The 18,437-nt window shown below is 50.3% G+C and overlaps 4 protein-coding genes across 4 annotated transcripts; 1 reads left to right on the forward strand and 3 right to left on the reverse strand.

The window, feature by feature from the left end:
* Positions 1-2,090: 2,090 nt before the first annotated feature.
* On the forward strand, positions 2,091-6,081 carry FPRO_06123 (uncharacterized protein; the record flags this gene model as incomplete). The annotated part of the gene is made up of 5 exons (XM_031228998.1): positions 2,091-2,106; positions 2,159-2,307; positions 2,370-5,314; positions 5,368-6,004; positions 6,052-6,081. 5 exons carry the CDS (start codon positions 2,091-2,093, stop codon positions 6,079-6,081), a joined length of 3,777 nt encoding a protein of 1,258 aa, XP_031079279.1.
* Positions 6,082-6,557: 476 nt separating this feature from the next.
* On the reverse strand, positions 6,558-8,816 carry FPRO_06122 (uncharacterized protein; the record flags this gene model as incomplete). Its single annotated transcript, XM_031228999.1, has 1 exon — positions 6,558-8,816. The coding sequence occupies one exon, from the start codon at positions 8,814-8,816 to the stop codon at positions 6,558-6,560; it is 2,259 nt and encodes a 752-aa protein (XP_031079280.1).
* Positions 8,817-9,234: 418 nt separating this feature from the next.
* Positions 9,235-10,521, reverse strand: FPRO_06121 (uncharacterized protein; the record flags this gene model as incomplete). Its single annotated transcript, XM_031229000.1, has 1 exon — positions 9,235-10,521. One exon carries the CDS (start codon positions 10,519-10,521, stop codon positions 9,235-9,237), a length of 1,287 nt encoding a protein of 428 aa, XP_031079281.1.
* Positions 10,522-11,136: 615 nt separating this feature from the next.
* Positions 11,137-13,902, reverse strand: FPRO_06120 (putative DENN (AEX-3) domain protein; the record flags this gene model as incomplete). The annotated part of the gene is made up of 2 exons (XM_031229001.1): positions 11,137-13,443; positions 13,510-13,902. The coding sequence occupies 2 exons, from the start codon at positions 13,900-13,902 to the stop codon at positions 11,137-11,139; spliced, it is 2,700 nt and encodes an 899-aa protein (XP_031079282.1).
* Positions 13,903-18,437: the final 4,535 nt, after the last annotated feature.

Consider the following 18,437-nt stretch of genomic DNA (forward strand, 5'->3'; position numbering starts at 1 on the left):
GCAGATGTAGAGAGATGGCGGGTAATTGAAGCTATTCGCAGCGGGGTCGTTCTCGAGGACGAAGACAGGGTTGATGAGCGTAGGGAGTGGGCTAGAGCTTGCATGAGGTTGCCTCGAGGCTTAACCTTTTGTAATTGGTATGGAAAGAGTGGAAAAGAGATTGGGAGGGGAATGACGTCTTTTAAAAGGGACCAAGATAGGACATTAGATGCGAAGGGACGAGAATGAGAAGTGGTAGGTAGTGGTTGTGGCGGGGTTACTTGATATTGACGGAAGCGGATTGGATGGACGTGATTTGAGAAAAGAGAATTGTGTTATTAAGACAATCAATGGAGGGTTGAGTAAGCAAACCGACTTCAGTTCAAGAATTGGTTGGTTGATATCAATGACGAGCTGCAGAAGAGAGATGATTTCAAATCCACCCGCATTGAGGATGATTTTTTGATCCCCGAGCCTAGGTAACTACAAGCTCCGTTAGCGGGGATGGTTGTTCACAGTGGAGGCCATGCCGAGCTCCAGGATCCCTTTTTGGAGTCTGACGATGGTGTCAGTTTCCAAATCAGATCAATGGGTATGGAATCATGTTTCAATTCAATTCGATACGTCCTCTTACTTGCTCAGTTCTACCTTAGTAGACTATGCTTCCAGAAATTCTGACATAAGCCTCGCATTAGGTTACATGGATTTCAGTTCCGAGGCTGATTACAAAGATAGAGGCGATACCAGACGTATTTGGTCGCCCATTCATGATATTATTTCATGGCACTCTGAGACTTTTAGCTATATCCTGAAATATTCAGTTTTTAGTCATGGCTGGGGCCACTATAGCCTGGTCACATCATAAACGCCGATGATAGTGTATCTCGAAACTCTTCTAGGGGAGGAAAGAAAACACAGGACCTCAATCCTAAATGACAAAAAGACTTAGGTAATATAGCCTAAGTTTAGGATAATTTTTGCTAAGTTTATTTTGACACCCTACAGCGAGGTTCGCTGTTTTCTTGCCCCCAAGGGCTCTTTCACTTCATGCTCGAGTAGGGCTGGATGGGCTATAAACTCTGTAGACCCCAAAGACCTTTAACGGGAATGATTGAACTTAGGTTAGGCTAAACTAGGCTTCACCAAGTCAAATGAGACATCTTTTGAGGCCTCGGAATCCATGGATGCACATGTAACGGGAAGCCTCGCATATGCATGCATATCCGGCAGCATGGTAGCACGACACCAAGTCTTACTGTCATAGAGTCTGGAAACTAGAATTGAATGTCAACCTTTAAATCTTTTAGTTTCCGTTTTCTTTAAGTATTTGTAGAGCCTTAGCCAAACCTCTCTCATGTGGCACAGATCATTCCCCCCTTTTTAATGGTAGATGCTGCATATATTCAAATTCATGTTCCTGGTATGTTGTGCAACGTAATGCTTTGGGGTGAAGTTTCTATAATAGACAAAAGCAATAGAAATAGGACGTTGAAGAACATGAGCCAAATCAAGCAGCATGCTATTCACATCATGGTGTTTTCTTCAGTATCATCCATTCGAGCGTCATGACGTATAAATGTGGGGCTTTGATATGGAGCTGAATATCGACAGCTTGAGCTTCGGTGGCCCTCCCCTCGTGGCTTAAACCCTTGCGTAGCCTGTGAGACTCTGGCGCGAGAGAGGACGAGTTTCAAACTTCCAGTGCGCCTCTAGCGGATGATTGCTTCTGTCAAGGTTCTTTATCCCCTGTCACGTCCCGCCGGCTTCTGGTTGGTTACTGGGCAGCCCATCACCACCTCTCATTTGCTGCGTTGCTCCCTCTCGACTTGGCACCAGCACCGACCAACCCCCCCATAATGGTCCAGCCCAGGCTGACGATACAATCTCCATACTGAAGCGAAGCACAATTCAACCTCCATCTTGTCTCCTCAATTACATATTCTCCACGCCCGTTATATCGGCTTCACTATCGATCGCTTTATCGGCTGTATAATCGATTACTGCGACCCATCACTATCGTATACTCGAGAACCTTAATATCTCTCCTGGCGCTATCGCGATCCATCGTCCGTCTCTACCGTCCTGAGCTTCCATAGCTCGTATACGCGATCATGGCGGCTGATGAAGGTACTTGAAGCCCACATCCAATATTCTCTATCACACAAAGCTGACAAACCAGCGCCAAACCTGAACCTCTCACCTGAAGAGAAGCGCACTTATGGACAACTCTTCCGACAGGCCGATTCAGACAGCGTCGGTGTCGTTGTCGGTGAAATTGCTGTCAGGTTCTTCCACAAGACAGGTTTAGACTCCCGTATTCTTGGCGAGGTAGGTTGATGATATAAATGATCCTCCTACTGACTTGAAATCAATGCTGATACTCGAATTAGATCTGGCAGATCGCCGACAAGGAGAACCGAGGTTTCCTAACACCAGCTGGCTTCGGTATCGCCTTACGACTCATCGGACACGCACAAGCTGGCCGCGAGCCCACACCCGAGATCGCCCTCCAACAAGCTCCCCTTCCTCGTTTCGATGGCATCGTTCCTCAAGTTACAGGTGCCGGTGGTATTCCTCCACCTCCGCCTGTTCCCGTCGGCTCGCCGCCTCCCCCGGCCGCTCTTCAAGCCCAGAGCACCGGCGGGCCGATCCGCATCCCACCCCTGACTCCTGAGAAGGTCGCTCAATATAGTGGTTTATTCGAACGTCAACCTCTTCAAGGCGGTCAGCTTCCCGGCGACCAGGCCAGAACCATTTTTGAGAAGTCCGGCCTACCCAATGAAGCACTGGGAAGAATATGGCAGCTTGCCGACACTGAGCAGCGTGGTGCTCTTGTTCTGACCGAGTTCATTATCGCTATGCACCTTCTTACCTCCATGAAGACAGGAGCTCTCCGATCTCTCCCTAGTGTCCTCCCCGCTGGTCTTTACGAGGCTGCATCACGCCGTGGTCCTGCCTCACGCCAATCTTCGACTGGTCCTGGCATCTCAGCCATTCCTCGACAAGTCAGTGGAACAGCCCAGGTTCGCACAAACAGCCCTCTCGGTCGTCCTCCCATGTCTCCTCAACAGAGTGGTGCTAGCGACTGGGCTGTGACACCTGCCGACAAGGCTCGATTCGATCAAATTTACGCCGACCTTGACAAGGGGAACAAGGGATATATCACAGGAGAGGAGGCTGTCACGTTCTTCAGCCAGTCTAACCTTCCCGAAGACTCCTTAGCCCAGATTTGGGATCTTGCCGACACAAAATCTCAGGGTCAGCTTTCGCGAGACGAGTTTGCGGTTGCTATGTATTTGATTAGACAGCAGAGAAGCGGCCGTTCTGTCCCTTTACCAACTACTCTACCACCCAATTTGGTTCCCCCTAGCATGCGCACCCAGATTCGACCACAAACTGCTACATCCGCCTTTGATCCGCCTCCCCCACCTGTCGTACAGGCTCCTCCTCCTGCTCCCAAGTCCGCTTTAGATGACTTGTTCGGCCTTGAATCAGGCACGTCCAGCCCTGCCCCCCCTCCCCCTGCTCAGGCTCCAATGTCAACAGGGGGTTCCAACGCCAACGATCCTTTCGCCGGTGGTTCTGCACTCACACCTACCTCTCCCGTTAAGCCATCCCTTACGGGAACCGGCGGTTCAAGCTTTAAGCCATTTGTGCCGTCATCCTCATTTGGTAGAGGCTTGACGCAACAGCCTACTGGTGGTTCAGCTGGTTCTGGCCAGAAGCTTCCGGCACCTTCTGCATCCGAGGACTTGTTGTCAGATAACGATGAGGCTAGCAAGAACATCTCAGGGGAAACCACAGAACTTGCAAACCTTTCTAACCAGATCTCATCTCTGTCCAAGCAAACCCAAGATGTGCAGGCCAAGAGGAATACTACTCAAAATGAACTGAACCAGGCCACATCCCAGAAGCAGAACTTCGAGCAGCGACTGGCTCAACTGCGCACCCTTTATGAGAAGGAGGCGCAAGATACTCGTGCCCTTGAGGAGCAACTCAGCAATGCACGGAAGGAGACCGCCAAACTTCAGTCTGAATGCATGGCGCTTGAAGGAACTTACCGTGATACTCAGACGCAGCATCAGCAAGTATTGGCAGCTCTTCAGGCGGACCAACAAGAAAATACCAACCTCCGAGAACGAATTCGTGTAGTCAATGGAGAGATCGCGCAGCTCAAGCCTCAGATTGAGAAGCTCAAGTCTGATGCTCGCCAACAGAAGGGACTGGTCGCCATCAACAAGAAACAACTGTCCACTACAGAGGGCGAGCGTGATAAGCTAAAGGGAGAAGCGGAGGAGCTCACCAAGAGCATCGAGGATCTTCGGCTGGCAAACACTGGCTCGCCAGCGTCTGCTTCGGCTCAAATTGCAAGCCCAGCTGCCTCAACCTCTAGCGCCAACAATCCCTTCTTCCGCCGCACTGCAAGCACTGATATTATGGGTGCATTTGCTTCTCCTCCTCCAACTAAGAATGTCTCTGACAAGTCTTTCGATGACCTCTTTGGCCCCTCATTTCCACCCAGCGCCTCGGCCACTCCACCACCTCCTCCACAGACCTCGTTCAAGCCCCAGCATACTGGTGCCTCGACCGCTAGTGCTGGTTCATACAGCACCCCTCCTGCCGCGAGCTCTCCTATCATGAGCCGCCAAGCAACCCTTGCTGCTGAGCCCCCTGCTCCCCCGGAGTCCAGGCAGATCAGTTCCAGCTTCTTGCCCTTCCCTGACCATACTGAGTCGCTCTCATCCTCTCGCCAAGTGTCACCCCCTGCTTCGCGTGCAGATGACCCTCTCCATGGTTCAGCCACCCCTGTTCCCGGTGACCTGAAGACTTCTGACAGCCCTGCCGGTGTTCCTGGTGCGTTCCCTGGCGACGAGCTTGATAAGTCTAATGCCAAGGACGTAGCCTCTGCCTCTGCCTCTGACGACACTACCCGTGAAGCTGCTAAGGACGAAGCACCAAAAGCAACCGAGCCTGGAGATCCATTTGGCGGTAATGATGAGGCCAAGGCCAAGGCCGACTTCGAGAACGCATTTGCTGCTTTCACCACTGCTAAGAGCCATACCAAACCTTCCCCTGAAGCGAACAAGTCATCTGCCTTTGATTCGGAGTTCCCTCCCATTTCAGAGCTTGAGCGTGATGATGATGAGGAGTCTGACTCAAGCAGTGACAACGGAGGCTTTGATGATAACTTCACGCCTGCATCACCGCCCGCCAAGCCCTTTGGCGAGAAGGCAAACGCAGGAGAGTCACCAGAAGCTACTCACGCAGCCCCTGCCAGCACTTCACCACAGCCAGTCCAGGGAGCCACCCCTCCCTCAGAACCCAAGGCCCCTAGGTAAGTGGTCGATCATGTTCAAAATTTTGATGTCAAGGGTTAACATAAACCAGTACCGAGCAGCCTTCATCTCCTGCAACCGTGACTGAAGCCACTGCTCAAAAGTCATCGGTTGATGATATCTTTGGCGCGGCAGCAACCAGCACTGCCCCTGCTTCGCAACAGCCTGCCTCTTCAAACCCCCCTCAGACTAAAGGTGGATTTGACGACTTGGACAGTGACTTTGAAGGCCTAGAGGATGCTAAAGAAGGCTCTGCTGATGAGGATTTTGCCAACATCTCTCGCTCCGGACTGGACGACTTCAACCCCGTTTTTGATAGCAGCCCACCCGGAAGCCAGACTAAGACTGAGTCCACTGCGTTCGGCAACGAGAGCTTCGACTTCATCTCCCACAGCTCAACTGGCGCTGCTCAGCCTGCTGTGGGAACCAACCAGCAGAAGGCCCCCGAGGCCCATGACTGGGATGCTATCTTCTCTGGTCTCGACTCCCCTAGTGCAACTGCTGCCCAGCCTGCTTCCAACGAGAAACCAGCGGGCGCTGAGTCCCATCCTGGTCAGCAGGCTCTGAACCGCACTTTGTCAACTGAATCCGAGCATGATGATCCAATCCTGAAGAGCCTTACAAGCATGGGCTATAAGCGACCTGAAGCTCTCGATGCTCTCGAGAAGTATGATTACGATCTTGACAAGGTTAGTTGAACTCGATCTACAAAAAGAAATCCTTCTAACGTGTGCAGGCGGCGAACTTTCTGGCTAGCCGCTCATAATAAACACAACAGAGCTGTCTCGGATATTATCTTCTGAAAGAAGAGCTTAATGCATACTGCATACTTGTTTCCTTGCTATTGTTTTTGTCTGCATCTTCATGACTCCTTTGTTGAATACTTTTCTTGGCAGCGAGATTTTCCTTTTGCGTCTGGTCCCATTGGACATGGGCTTGTTCTCCTATCATCTATCATCTGTCCACATTGTAGTATCATGAAGACTGCTTGTTTGCTTAAGCCTGTATTGATTTCGTCTTTCATGTTGCATGCTTTGAGATTGCAGCTGTAGAGATACAGTTTTGTGTCGCGCCGATATAATCATACAGATAGAGCAGACACCAACTAGTTACAATAATGAGCTATTCAAACAAGCGTAAAAATCATTGTCGCTAACAGGGCATGAAACGATGCCCATCATACACAATTGCAATCACCATCCACCTTTTTCCATTTAAACGCGGATCACGACTCGTCCCCGGTTACTTTACCCTGCTCATGATAGTCTCTGGTCCACGCCCACTATCGATATTAGCAGCCTCCTTCTTGACCGCGCCGATCCAAGACCTCTCAAAGTCATCTCTTGACTTCAGTACAGCCTCAACCCACTGCAAATTTAGGTCCCAATAAGCCATCTTGAACGTCACGTAAGCGTCCACGATGGCATCCCGGTCAGCTGTCAAAAGACGCAAGAAGTGTTCTGTGACACGCCAGGTCTCCTTGATAGAGGCACCAATGTCAGGGGAAGGGAGTGTGCTGAAGCACTCGAAAGCTGTGGAGATATCGTTGAACAGCTTGTCCTGAAAAGGGTCGGTACGACGGAACTTGGCGCCCTTGTTGCGCACAGCAGATAAGTAGCGAACAAGGAGCTCCTCAGCAAAGATCTCAACGAAAATATCGACCAGTGAATGGTGCAGCACATGGCGGTAGTCGTTGACGTACTCCTCGAATGTCACCACCATCTGCTTCATGGCAGTAGTTGTGTACCATCGAGGCGTAAAGAAGTCAGGCATGACGGTACCAAAATCAACAGAGAAGATAAGTTGAGCGAAGCGGTTGATACACCATGTGCTGAAGTCGACGTAACCGTCACGCAGCGTATTAACTTCACTCTCAATACGTTCAAGGTACGCGGGTGTGACATGCTGCTCGACAAGACGACGGAAGCTTGAGAGGTATGCAAGACGGTTCTCGTCCTCGTTGTCGTCGATGCAGGCGATCTGGTCGTTTGCTGTAGCCACGAGCCAATCCTGGAGAGCCTGGAAACCCTCGAGTTCGGGGATCTTACCCTCCTCGTAGGGGATAGCCTCATCTTCAAGCATAGCCTGCCACGACTGCTGACGAGTGCGTAGACGGGCAAACATAGCGTCGATCACACCCTCGACCACATCTGCGCGCTGGGAGTTGGCAGCCGTGTCCACTTGCTCGCGCAGCATTCGCCACAGGGCGACAAAGTTCTTGGTTCTGAAATAGCCATACTCATCCTGATCCAAGTTCGAGCCCTCGACGTTGCGCTCTGCAAGATCGCGCTTCTCTTGTGCAAATATTCGGTCAATCCACTCATCGAGAAATTTAATGATGAGCTCACGAAAGTCGCGAACAAGCTCCGCCTCACGGTTGTCGATAACATGGGGTATAAGCTCTTCTTGCTTTAGACCGATCTTTGCCATCTTTCTGTAGTACTTCTCCGGGAAGCCCACGATTTCCAAGGTATGTGCTGACGAAGCCTCGTTGCCGTCTACCATACCGACCAGGAAATCATGCATCAGCTGGTGATATACGCCAGCGTACGTCTTTACTATATTCCACTTCTTTGGCATAAGGTGCGACATTCCAACCTTGACGACGTTTAGATCGTTGAAATACCACTTCATGATCTTGTCCAACTTGCTCGGATCTTCGAGGAACTCTTCTTTTGCTCCTTCGAATTGTTGCTCTGCGCTAAGCCGGATAGCCTGTATGAACTTCTCCTTATAGCCACGAACCTTCTTAGCGCCGTCTGTGATACTCTGAAAGCGGGTTGCCATTTCTTTGTGATCTTTGAGAGCTTCCTGCAGTGCTAGTACACGCTGGTCACTGGACTCCTCGGCCTCCATCACCACTGCGAATCTTACAACAAGCCCGTTGTTATCCTGGACAACGAGGTTAATGAGATTCAGAGCAATGATGCCAACATGTTCATCGAACCAATCAATCGTGTCGTCTAGCCTCGAAAAGTAGTCCACCAGTGTCGCCTCAAGACTCTCGTCCTCTGCGCGTTGTATTTGTTCCATAGCATCGTCGCGGATATTTCTCAATTGGGTAAGTTCGTAGTGGCACGGCAGCAGATTGGGCATGTTGTCGCTGTCCTCGTCATCTTCCCGAAGCATCGACTCGACACGCGATATGCGGTCGTTAAAGGTCTCGAGGTTGCGGCGCATGGTCTCGACGGCGCCAAAGTTGCGGTGTGCTTGTGACACGAGGTTGATGCTCGCAAAATCCTTTATCATATTCTGTGACTCCGAGCACAGCTTGTCGATCTTGATCATCTCCTCTTTGATCATCTGAACCGTCTTCTGGCCGTCGCTCAGCCCTGTCATACCCGATTGTGTCGTCTCAAGCTGCTCGCGCAGGCCGCTTCGGAGCTGGCCATCTACGGCGCCCTTTTTACGTGAGAATTCCAACTTGAGCGCAGGTATCTTGTCTAGATCGTCGGGATGCCGTAGCAGCTCTGAGAGCTTGGGAGCAGGTGTATCGTCCATTGTAGCGGCGTCGGCGTCGGCGTCGAGGGGTTTCGCGCCCAATCAAACCATGATGCGGGGGTATCGTGTCTTTTGTAGTGCTAGAACTTTGGTGCTGGTGTCTAGATATCGAATTCGTTGGGCGCAGGTGAAGGTTGAAGCGAGTGTGTCGAGTTGGGCATGTCAAAGTCAACGTCGCGGGGAGCTACTGGTATTCACTGTCCCTTACTGTAGGTCGTCCCATCATGTGGCTGACAGCGAAGCACAGCCACTCTCCCCAATGAGAGTTCAACACCAACGACAGTATCATGATAGAAAGCAGCAAAGTAATTAAGGAATTTTCAAATAGAGAGATAGTGTGTAGAAGTTTATACAAGATAATTTGTTCATTTTGGGGTATCATTATAGTTATGTCTCGACGAATTTCTACAGTTCAATCTTAGTCACTATCACTTCCAGAGCTACTCGTCTCATCATCGTCATCATCCTCTTCTCCAAGGCTCTGTTCGGCAATGACATCACCTTCCTCAAGACTCACTCCCTTGAATTCAGTGTTGATCCCATCGTCTGACTCATTGCCCTCCTCGTCACTCCTGACCTCACCCTCTTCGACATCCTGACCCTTATTTCTTCTTTTGTTCGGTTTGGACGGGCCTTTCTTTCCAGGGGGGTTTTTCCTCTTTTTACTTTCCTGAGGGGCCTTATCCTTGGGTCCAAGTGTGAAGGTCTCAGGAAGGCTCTGATCATGGTCAAGAACCCATATTGTGGGAAATTCCAGCACACACGTATTTCTCAGTGCCTCTCGCAGGCAGTCCTTGGGGTCGAGTCTAGTGACAACAGAAGGCTTATCCGAAGGGGTCCGGAACTTTGCGAGAAAGAATTGGAACTGCTTCTTCTGAGCTTCTGTCTTCTCAGATGGCCACAAGCCTGGCTCTGTGTCGTTATGATTCGTCCAAGTACCTGTAAAGGGATCTTGGAGCGCAAATGACCCAGAGGACCACGTGGAGTTCACCAAGTCCTGCACTTGTCCGTCCGTACCTGCTCGTGGGGTCTTCTTGGCCTGTCGCCCTTTCGCCTTCTGTTGTTCATCTAGAGAAGTATGGTATGCTTCGTATATTGGCACATCATCCATAACCTTCGACAACACCCGGACCTTCTTTAGCTCTGCATCGGGAAGATACTCCAACAAAATCCACTCAACTTGCCAATTGATTCTGTTGGTTCGCCGATTTAGTGTAGTATGGTTCTCCTTCTGCCTCGCCATACCCAGCGGCGCGCACACGATGGTGATGTTCAGCTTCCTCAATCGTGCAGCTAAAAATCGTTCAAAGGTTCTGCCTTTAGCTTCGCGTAAGACTCTTGTGACGAGAACCTTGCGCTTGCGCCCATCTTTTCCAGGCTTCCATTTGACTTCTTGGATTGTCATCGGTCGCAATTCCTCCTCTTGCACGATACCACGCTCTTCAACGAGAAGCTTCTCGGCGCGCTCGACAGAGCGCTCAATTCCATGAAGGAAATTGTAATCATGATCGACACCGGCGGGAGTACGAAGTTTCGATGGAGCCATGTAGGCTGTTGCGTCGCGTTCGCCGGAACATTCAGACCACGCTTTGTGCTTCTTGATACACGCGAGGGAACAGGTTCGAGCACCGCATCTTGGGCATTTGTATTTCGGGGTCGATATGTGGCATATTCCGCAAAGAGATGTTAACAAAGGATCAGCCATTATAAATTGCGACAATTGAGAACTCTGGGTGAAGGAGTTGAAGAAAGAGAAGAATGCGCCAACACTTTCAATGGCCAGACGGACGTCGCTAAAGGAAACCTTTTTATGGGTCTTTTTGCATATCTTATCAGTAGCTCAGATCACTCCACTCACTGATCAGGTCTCATTCAATCAATGTCAGTCTAAAGACTATAACAGCTTGCAAGTCTATGGGACGTGCTGTTACAATGACGTATACAACAGCAAGTTGATTACTTTCGCACATGATTAGAGGCTAGGATAACATTCGAATGTGTTTCATTCTTGCACCCCCCTTCAACTAGGTAAAGGAGGAAGACTATACAAACACCGCTGCGTAGAAGAATACTCTAACATAATGAGAAGATGGCCGTCAGGCTTAACATAGGTATATGAGCTAAGCTGCTCATCAGATGAGGCAGAAAAATGGTAATGACAAAAAAGATTTAAGGGACATCAAACGCCGAACCCGCAGGTTTTGATCCAAGCCAGCCGCCAAACACAAGACAATTAAATCGAAATAAGCAAGAAGTGAGAAGTTGACAAAAAAAGCAAGGCTCATGCTCAGACGTTAGTTAAGCTGTTTATCCAAAACACTCAGCGGGTGCCACCAAGAGCGCTGATCCTGGCGCCTGATGGCCTGTGCATCAGGGACTGTTGGTGCTGGAGCTGATGCTTAGAAACGACGCTTGTCTCATGTGTGACCCCTCCGTTGTCGCTTCGATTCTCCTCGAAGTCCTCTTCGTCATCCTCGACAATCTTGGTGGGGATCTCGTCTCTAAGGCTATACTGTTGGGACGCTCGCTCCGGAGTCGTAGCCGTAGAGGCAAAGGACATTGCTGTGCTGCTCCTGTTGGGAATGAGATCCGGGGTGGGAGGGATACTGGACGCCCTCCCGGACCGCGGCGCCAGGAGGGAGTCGTCTCCTGTTTCGGACGTGGCGGCGGAGTGGCCGTCATCGCTCTGGGTGGTAGAGAGGCTAGAATTCCTTCTACTAGAACTCCCTAGTTCGGCATCATGTGCCAGCTGGAGACCCTCAACAGCAGCTTGACATTGCTCAGCAATGTTTCGGACAATGTGAGCAATAGCGTCAGTCTTATCCTTAAGGTGACGATCGGCAACGTCGGTGAAGCTGGACGAAGAGTATCGCTTGTTTCGGGGATTGGGGCTGGGGGTAAGACGGCCAGGTTCACCAGCCTGTTGCACATCCTCCTCCGCTTCATCGTAACCCTCCTCGATCTCATGGGCAAGGTCATCAGGCTTGGTGAGAGACTGGATGAGATGCTCCATGTGGTGGCTCTGACCACCGATGAGACTGCGCAGATGAAGGACAACTCTTCGAGCCTCGTCACGCTGTCGCATGATGGTCATGTTGGTGTGCTGAAGCTGAGAAAGCTCCTTCTTGTTCCTCTTGCGCTCACGCTCAAGCTCCTCAGCAATCTCCTGCTGGAGGACAAGAGCCTCGAGAGCGTCATCACGCTGCTTCTCGGTTCCGGTGAGGCGCACAGAGAGGCGAGCGTTGTCATCCTTCTGTTGATCAATGAGACCAGCAAGGCGACGGTTCTCTCTCTTGTGTGTGTCGATCTTGACCTTGAGATCCTGGGTCTCCTTGGTGAGGGTCTCAGCGAAGGCCTGGAACTTGAGAAACTGCTGCTTCCAGCTCTCAAGCTCCTCAACCAGGTAGTTGTTGCGCTTGGTAACCTTGTTGAGCTCAGTGTCCATGCGGCCCTTGAGGTTGATGAAATCTTGCCAAGCCTCAAGAGCATCACGAGAGTACTGGTTCCTCTCACGAACGATCTCATTAAGATGGCGCATGGAAACCTTGGTCATGAGAGGCTTCTTCACAGAGCCACCAAAGACGGCCTTGATACCGGTATTCCGTCCAAGTTTCTCACAGACGTGGTCCATAACAGCCATGACGGCATCCTGGTTCCACCACTCAGGATCCTGGATAGACTCAACCTCACCGCGCATAACGATGATCTGACCCGCAGGAACGAGCTTGCCGCCACCATAAGCAGATCGAAGATGCTGAGGAACTCCAGAAGGAGTGACATCACCATTGAGAGCTTGTGTGAGTCGTGTAACAAACTTGTTGCGCTGGCCGGGGGTGAGAGCAGTAGGAGGGCTGGAGGTAAGAACAAAGTTGCGATCAAGGTCAACAACCAGAGCATCGGTAGGGGCAGTGAAGAGCGAGCGACACTCAACAGTGATACCCAAAATGTAAGGGCCGGGCTCCTGGACCAGTTCCTTAGCGTGACGAGCGTGCACGACTGGGACGTAGAGTCCACTCCACTCATAAACTCGAACGCAGTATCGCACGGTCTCAGCAGCCATGGTGAGCATAGCAGGGTAGTGGCTGACGAAGATGATTCGGCGTGTAGGAGAGATGGCGGCTTCGATAACACCGACAATGTTGGGAATCGACAGACAGTTGAAAAGAGGCCACATAGCGAAGTTCTGGAATCCTGTGGGCGAGGATGGGAACTGGTAGCAGAGAGCGTAGTCCTTCATGTCGATGCGAACAAGATCGTTGAGGCGAGGAGCAGGGAAGCTCAGGATACGGGAAACTTCCTCAGCGTGGAACAGGTTGGTAGCCTTGTTCCAGTGAATCCACATACCTCTGAGATAATCTCCAAGAAGATTGTACAGAGGGTATCGTGAAAGGAACGACAAGCAGTAAGGGATCCAGTAGGTCTCATCAGGGTTGTCGTAGTAGTCGCTCTCGGTTCTCTTGCGAAGGTCGCGAATTGTCTCGGCCCTCTTCTCGTCGGCTCGCGACCAAACGCGCAGGCAAATACCGTAAAGAGTGTGAGAAGAATCCTGCTGGAGAACGAAAGCATGGTGAACACAGTGAGGTTGGCTTCGGCCTGTGCAGATCTCGACATCGTGAGGGAAGCATGCCTATACAATGGTTGCCACTGGTCAGCTATATGGATTTTAAATGGTTAACATGTTGGGTGTACGCACCCTCATAGCAGAGTGAAGAGCCCGCGCAATCTCATTATCCTGCTCGAGACGTGGGCTGCTGCCCAGAATCTCAGGGAGCCAGAACTGCCCAACAGCGCCCTTCATGTGGCCAATCTTGCCTTGGGCCGGCGCAGGAGCCTTGACCCATTGAGAAGGCTCACGGCCAACACCACAAACCATGTAGGCATGTGTCAAAGTCTTCGGGGTTCGCTGCTGAGGCTTCATGTTGAGGGTTGAAGGGATGGGCTGGGTGATGCGCGAGTGAAGCGAAGAAGTTCGGCTGGGGATCAGGAGGTTCTGATCAGCGCCCTGGTCGCGGGTGCTGGGCCTGCCATCGCGGTCGCTAGTCCGAGGACGGGTAAAGGAGGGATGGGTGTTCAAGGAGGGAGGCATTGTTGATGGATAGTGTTGAGCCTGAAAGGGCCTCTCGTTTCCTTCGTAAATTCGGGTATCGATAATAGTTGTCGTCCGCGTTGACTTTTGAGAATAGTCGTTATTATGCTCTCAAATTATGCTGTCTTTATTCCTGAGTTATGCTGACTAGCAGGTTTGGTCAGCCCCCGAACTTGTCTTGGAGTGCCCGAATTCCTTGAGGCTCCGCACCGCGCTCAAGACTTCATTCAATGCTCGAGTCAACCGGGCTTTGAATAGAAAAGCAAGGAAGAAAAGAGAGAGAAGATTGAAACTCGAGAAACGAGGGGGGAGATGAAGGAAAAGTAAAGGGAGAAGAGGCGAGAGAAGCCATGAATGGGTGTAAGTCGGGGGGTGAGTGGAGAACTAAGGTAGGCCTACCTCTACGTCTACCCAAAGCTAAGGTACCTAGAGCTAGAGAGCCAAGAGAAGCGAGACAGCTTCTGAAGGAATGAGGTCCAGTACCTATACGTACCGTTTTCAGTTGAGAATGGGAGCTCCCGTCCGTTGAATGGAGCGAAAGTGGAGGAACAACGACGGCAGAAATGAACCAGAAGCACTCAACGAACAGGGCTTCAGCGGGCGAAATTGTGAGACAGATGGCGCACAAGGGGGCTTTGGTCCCCTGCCAGTCACTTTCTAGGTTGGGATAGGTACCGTGACTGGTTTCTCCTAGTTTGGTGAGCCGGGCATTTATCAGTAAACAAGGAGGGTAGGAACTGGAAAACAATTGAGTCGTATTTTGTCGGCGCAGTCATGCAGAACAGATAATGTGATTATGTGTAACCAATCTTTTCGCATGTAAGTGAGTGACTGAATGTAGGTGAAATATGCTGGTGTTGACTCTTTGTCACAGTCTCACAGACAAGCAACTCAACGAAAATGAAACCCCTATGCTCTAAATCCCTCCCTACAGTCAATAAACATCTTACACTGAAGCACCTGCGCTGCAAAGTCAAGGCAAGGGGATGCCGTCCGTCTCTCAAACAGAACAGACGATGCATGTACCGGTACCTTACGTACCGTACCTACATTAGGGGCTAGATGAGGAGCTACAGAGGTCCAATCCCCTCCACCCATTGAGGGGCCGGGATGCTGGGGCCGTCAGGGGCACACTGCACGCCTTCTGCAGGGGTCATGGATCCCTAGGTTCCGGGTACATGGCGGACACGACGGCGGTATTTTTATTATGGCGCTCAGCGGTCCAGGTCGACGCGACGTTATGACCCGTGGACGGACCTCATATAGTTCGGACGTTGTGATATTCATTTGGTTAGAGTCACCAAGTCATGCAGATTTCTTTGCTTTGTTCTCGTCATCAGGGAGAAGAAGTTCCATGACATGTCATAACCAACGTCTTTGTTGGCTTATTAGCCTAGCCTCCAACGCCAACGTGCAAGTGGCGAGATCTAGAGTTCGAGGGGCACTCCTTTTCGGACCTAGAGTTGATTTGAGGGCCGGGGAAACTCAAACCACGAGAGACAAGCATTGCCATGTCAAGTAACGGATACTTGTTGGCCTGACTAGAGCCGGAGCACTTGGGTACCGGTCTCCAATACGGAGTACACACACGCACAAACAATACCATTGCACCGTTTGTTGTTGAACTGACGTTGTAGTTTCCATTGTCCCAGGGGCCAGTGCCGTTCTGCCATTTTGACAATGTCACCGAAGAATTGGCATGGCATTTCTTCATACTTCTATCACCTGGTTCGGCTCCATATCCCGACAGCAGGTGCTGATTGCCCGGGCTACAGTCATTTGCGCAGCTGTTTCTCCGGTGACTACCACAGAAGCAGGCAAATGTCATTGTTTCTGAAGAGACTCCATTCCTACAGGCTAAACATCTTCATCGCCCTAGGATAATAAACCCATTCCTGCCGTTTCTTCGAGTCGATCTGAGTCTCTGATTCTTCCATAGCGTGACCTTAAGGCCAGGGATCGTCACCCCCACTCTATCAACCCCGGCTTGAGAGATAACACAGCCAATCGCAATCGCGAAAAGTGAGCTCTGGTCCCCAACGTGGGAAATTATCTGTGGTTGATGTTGACGTTCAGAATCTTCTGATGGTAATGAACAATACGACTGTGTCTTTTCTTCCCTGTGTGTCTGTCTGCGGGTGTGATGCAACATGAAGGGACAAAAAAGCAAAACGCCTTCTCGAAACCTAACGGCCAAGTGATCCAATATCTATCAACCAGAGCCAAACCAGATGAAGGAGGTCGAAGACGGCGCGTGTCTGAAGTACAGTGACAACCTGAATTGAGATCAATTGCACTAATTATGGAAATGAACAAGAAACGACAACTCCGGAATGTCTTGTATTACAAGACACAAGCATATCGCTCTAAAATACCTTGCCTAGTACAAGTGCATTAGGCTGTGGGCTAGCTAATTGCTTGCTGTGCTCAATCAAGTTGGCATTGTTTCTCTCCAAACATTCTATGATGATAGCAATGTCTGAAGTATGGTCCGAAGCTCGACCTTCTCTGTCCAAGACGATGATAGGCTCAACGGGCGATGTGACCAGGCGCGGAAACGATCGACAGGGGTCCCTGGGCGGAGAAACGAAACAGGAAGGCTAATGCGTTCTCTGGCAAGCTCTTCAGGTTAGTTGAGGTCAGTAGTCAATAGTCCAAGTCGTTAAGAAACAATAACTTGTAGGCGGTGGTGATATTTTCAGCTATGGTCACGCCAAGTTACAGTACCGTAAATACCTAGTTCCTCTACCGATAGGTGTTTGCATTTGCACCATCCCCTGCTCCTCGCTTCTGTATGTATACGGTTTACCTGATGATGCATGCATGCACTCTAGAATCCATCGCTGCAACGTCTCCACCACTTTAGATTCGTCTGTCTGTGTGCAGAGAGGATCGGTATTGCTGGAGAAAATACCAAAGCTCAATTCGAGCGGCCGTTGTAATCTGCTTTCAAACTCTAACATCTCAACAGGCCGTCCATATATTGCCGCAAAGCCACTGAATGCTGCAGATGTGTTTCAAATATACTGTACGTATAATTATCATCCGGGCACTTGGGGTATTGGGGTAGTAGTAACATTGGTTTGACTTCCCGTCAATGGAACCTCCGAGCGATCAACAGTAGATCAATATCCACGAGGCTTTTCTTCAACATGTCAGTGGCCCTTGGTTTGTGAGGCAAATAACCTTACCGTTACTTGAAGCCGCATATAATAGATAACCGGTTTATATGAATCCCGCCACCAGTTCGTGGCAAGAAACGTTGAAGGTCTAAACAAAGCGATATCCTGGGCATTTATGCCTCGTACTTGATCCCTGCTGCAGAAACCCAGCTGAGGAAACTGAATAATAATAGCTGAATTATACATACTATGGAGTGCATGCATATGTTGCATCAGGTGTCTATCTACGGAGTACTGTTTGTCTTGTCAGTCATCATCAACCGGCCAAAGGAAATGCCGTGATGGATATCTCCATTTCTTGCCAGCCTCGATCAAGTTCAGGTTCACCAAGCACTAACTGCCTGCGAGCCAAATCTAGGCCAATGTCGCCTGTGGAGGTAAATAACACAAATTCTACCAAACTACCGGGCTTTTATCCACTCCCCCTGGAGTTGTGTCCCATGCTCATGACGCTATACGGCCGCCGCGCGTTTCAAGTCCTAGATGGCGTCCATCTAGGCACAGCACCAATGGCCTTCAAGGCTTGACCTAAACAATAGCTTTGTTATCTCGAATTTGTTAGCATCTCTCTACGTCTATTCGCTCACTATAATTATGTCCCTCTTTGCTGCCTCTCCTCCTGCTTACGATATCCCCGTTTCACCATGCGCCTCAAGCCAAGAATCAGATACTTCACTCGACTTGTCAATTGAGACATGTCATCGCTCATCTCGTATAGACCAAAAGCCTCTCATTCAACCCAAAGCAAAGCAAAAGCAAAAGCAAGCCAAGGCAATTAATTGTTAGGCGAGGTCCTTACCTAATTCTCTTCTCACCCGGTCCATGCTCCTTATCCCGTCCTCCTGATCCGCGTCTAATAAAAGGCCCATGTCCTTATTAGCCAGGGCTTGCTTTGGCTTTTGCTTTTGCTTTTTCCCTCTGCTGATGATGATATTTCTTTCCGTTGTGCACTTACCCACGTGCATCCTGTGCTTTGCTGTGCTCCCGGCCTGTCAAACTATACAGACGCCGAGATAGTCAATAGTCTCTCCGTGAACCCCGAGGAACATGCTCGCTTGGACGTCGGTCTCGTTTCGCTATAAGCGTACTGCTTTGTCGATCCTCCTCTCGGTAATGCTAAAAAATTCGACATTTCAGATTTTTCCAACTGCTACGGCTTACTATTTCGCCGTTCATGAATAATGCTGTCTTGGCCTCTGGGAACATGGCTGTCACTTGTCAGACATACCATCACATTCCAAAGAACTTCTCCGTTGATCGAGTCGATCGAGTCAGGCAAGACTCGGGGTGTTTCTAATCCTGAAAATAGAGCTATGCCTAGAATTATGCTTGTACAAACGAACTGGGCCAAGT

Source organism: Fusarium proliferatum (assembly GCF_900067095.1).
Source record: "Fusarium proliferatum ET1 genome assembly, contig: FPRO_scaffold003, whole genome shotgun sequence".
In the NCBI taxonomy this organism is placed as follows: domain Eukaryota; kingdom Fungi; phylum Ascomycota; class Sordariomycetes; order Hypocreales; family Nectriaceae; genus Fusarium; species Fusarium proliferatum.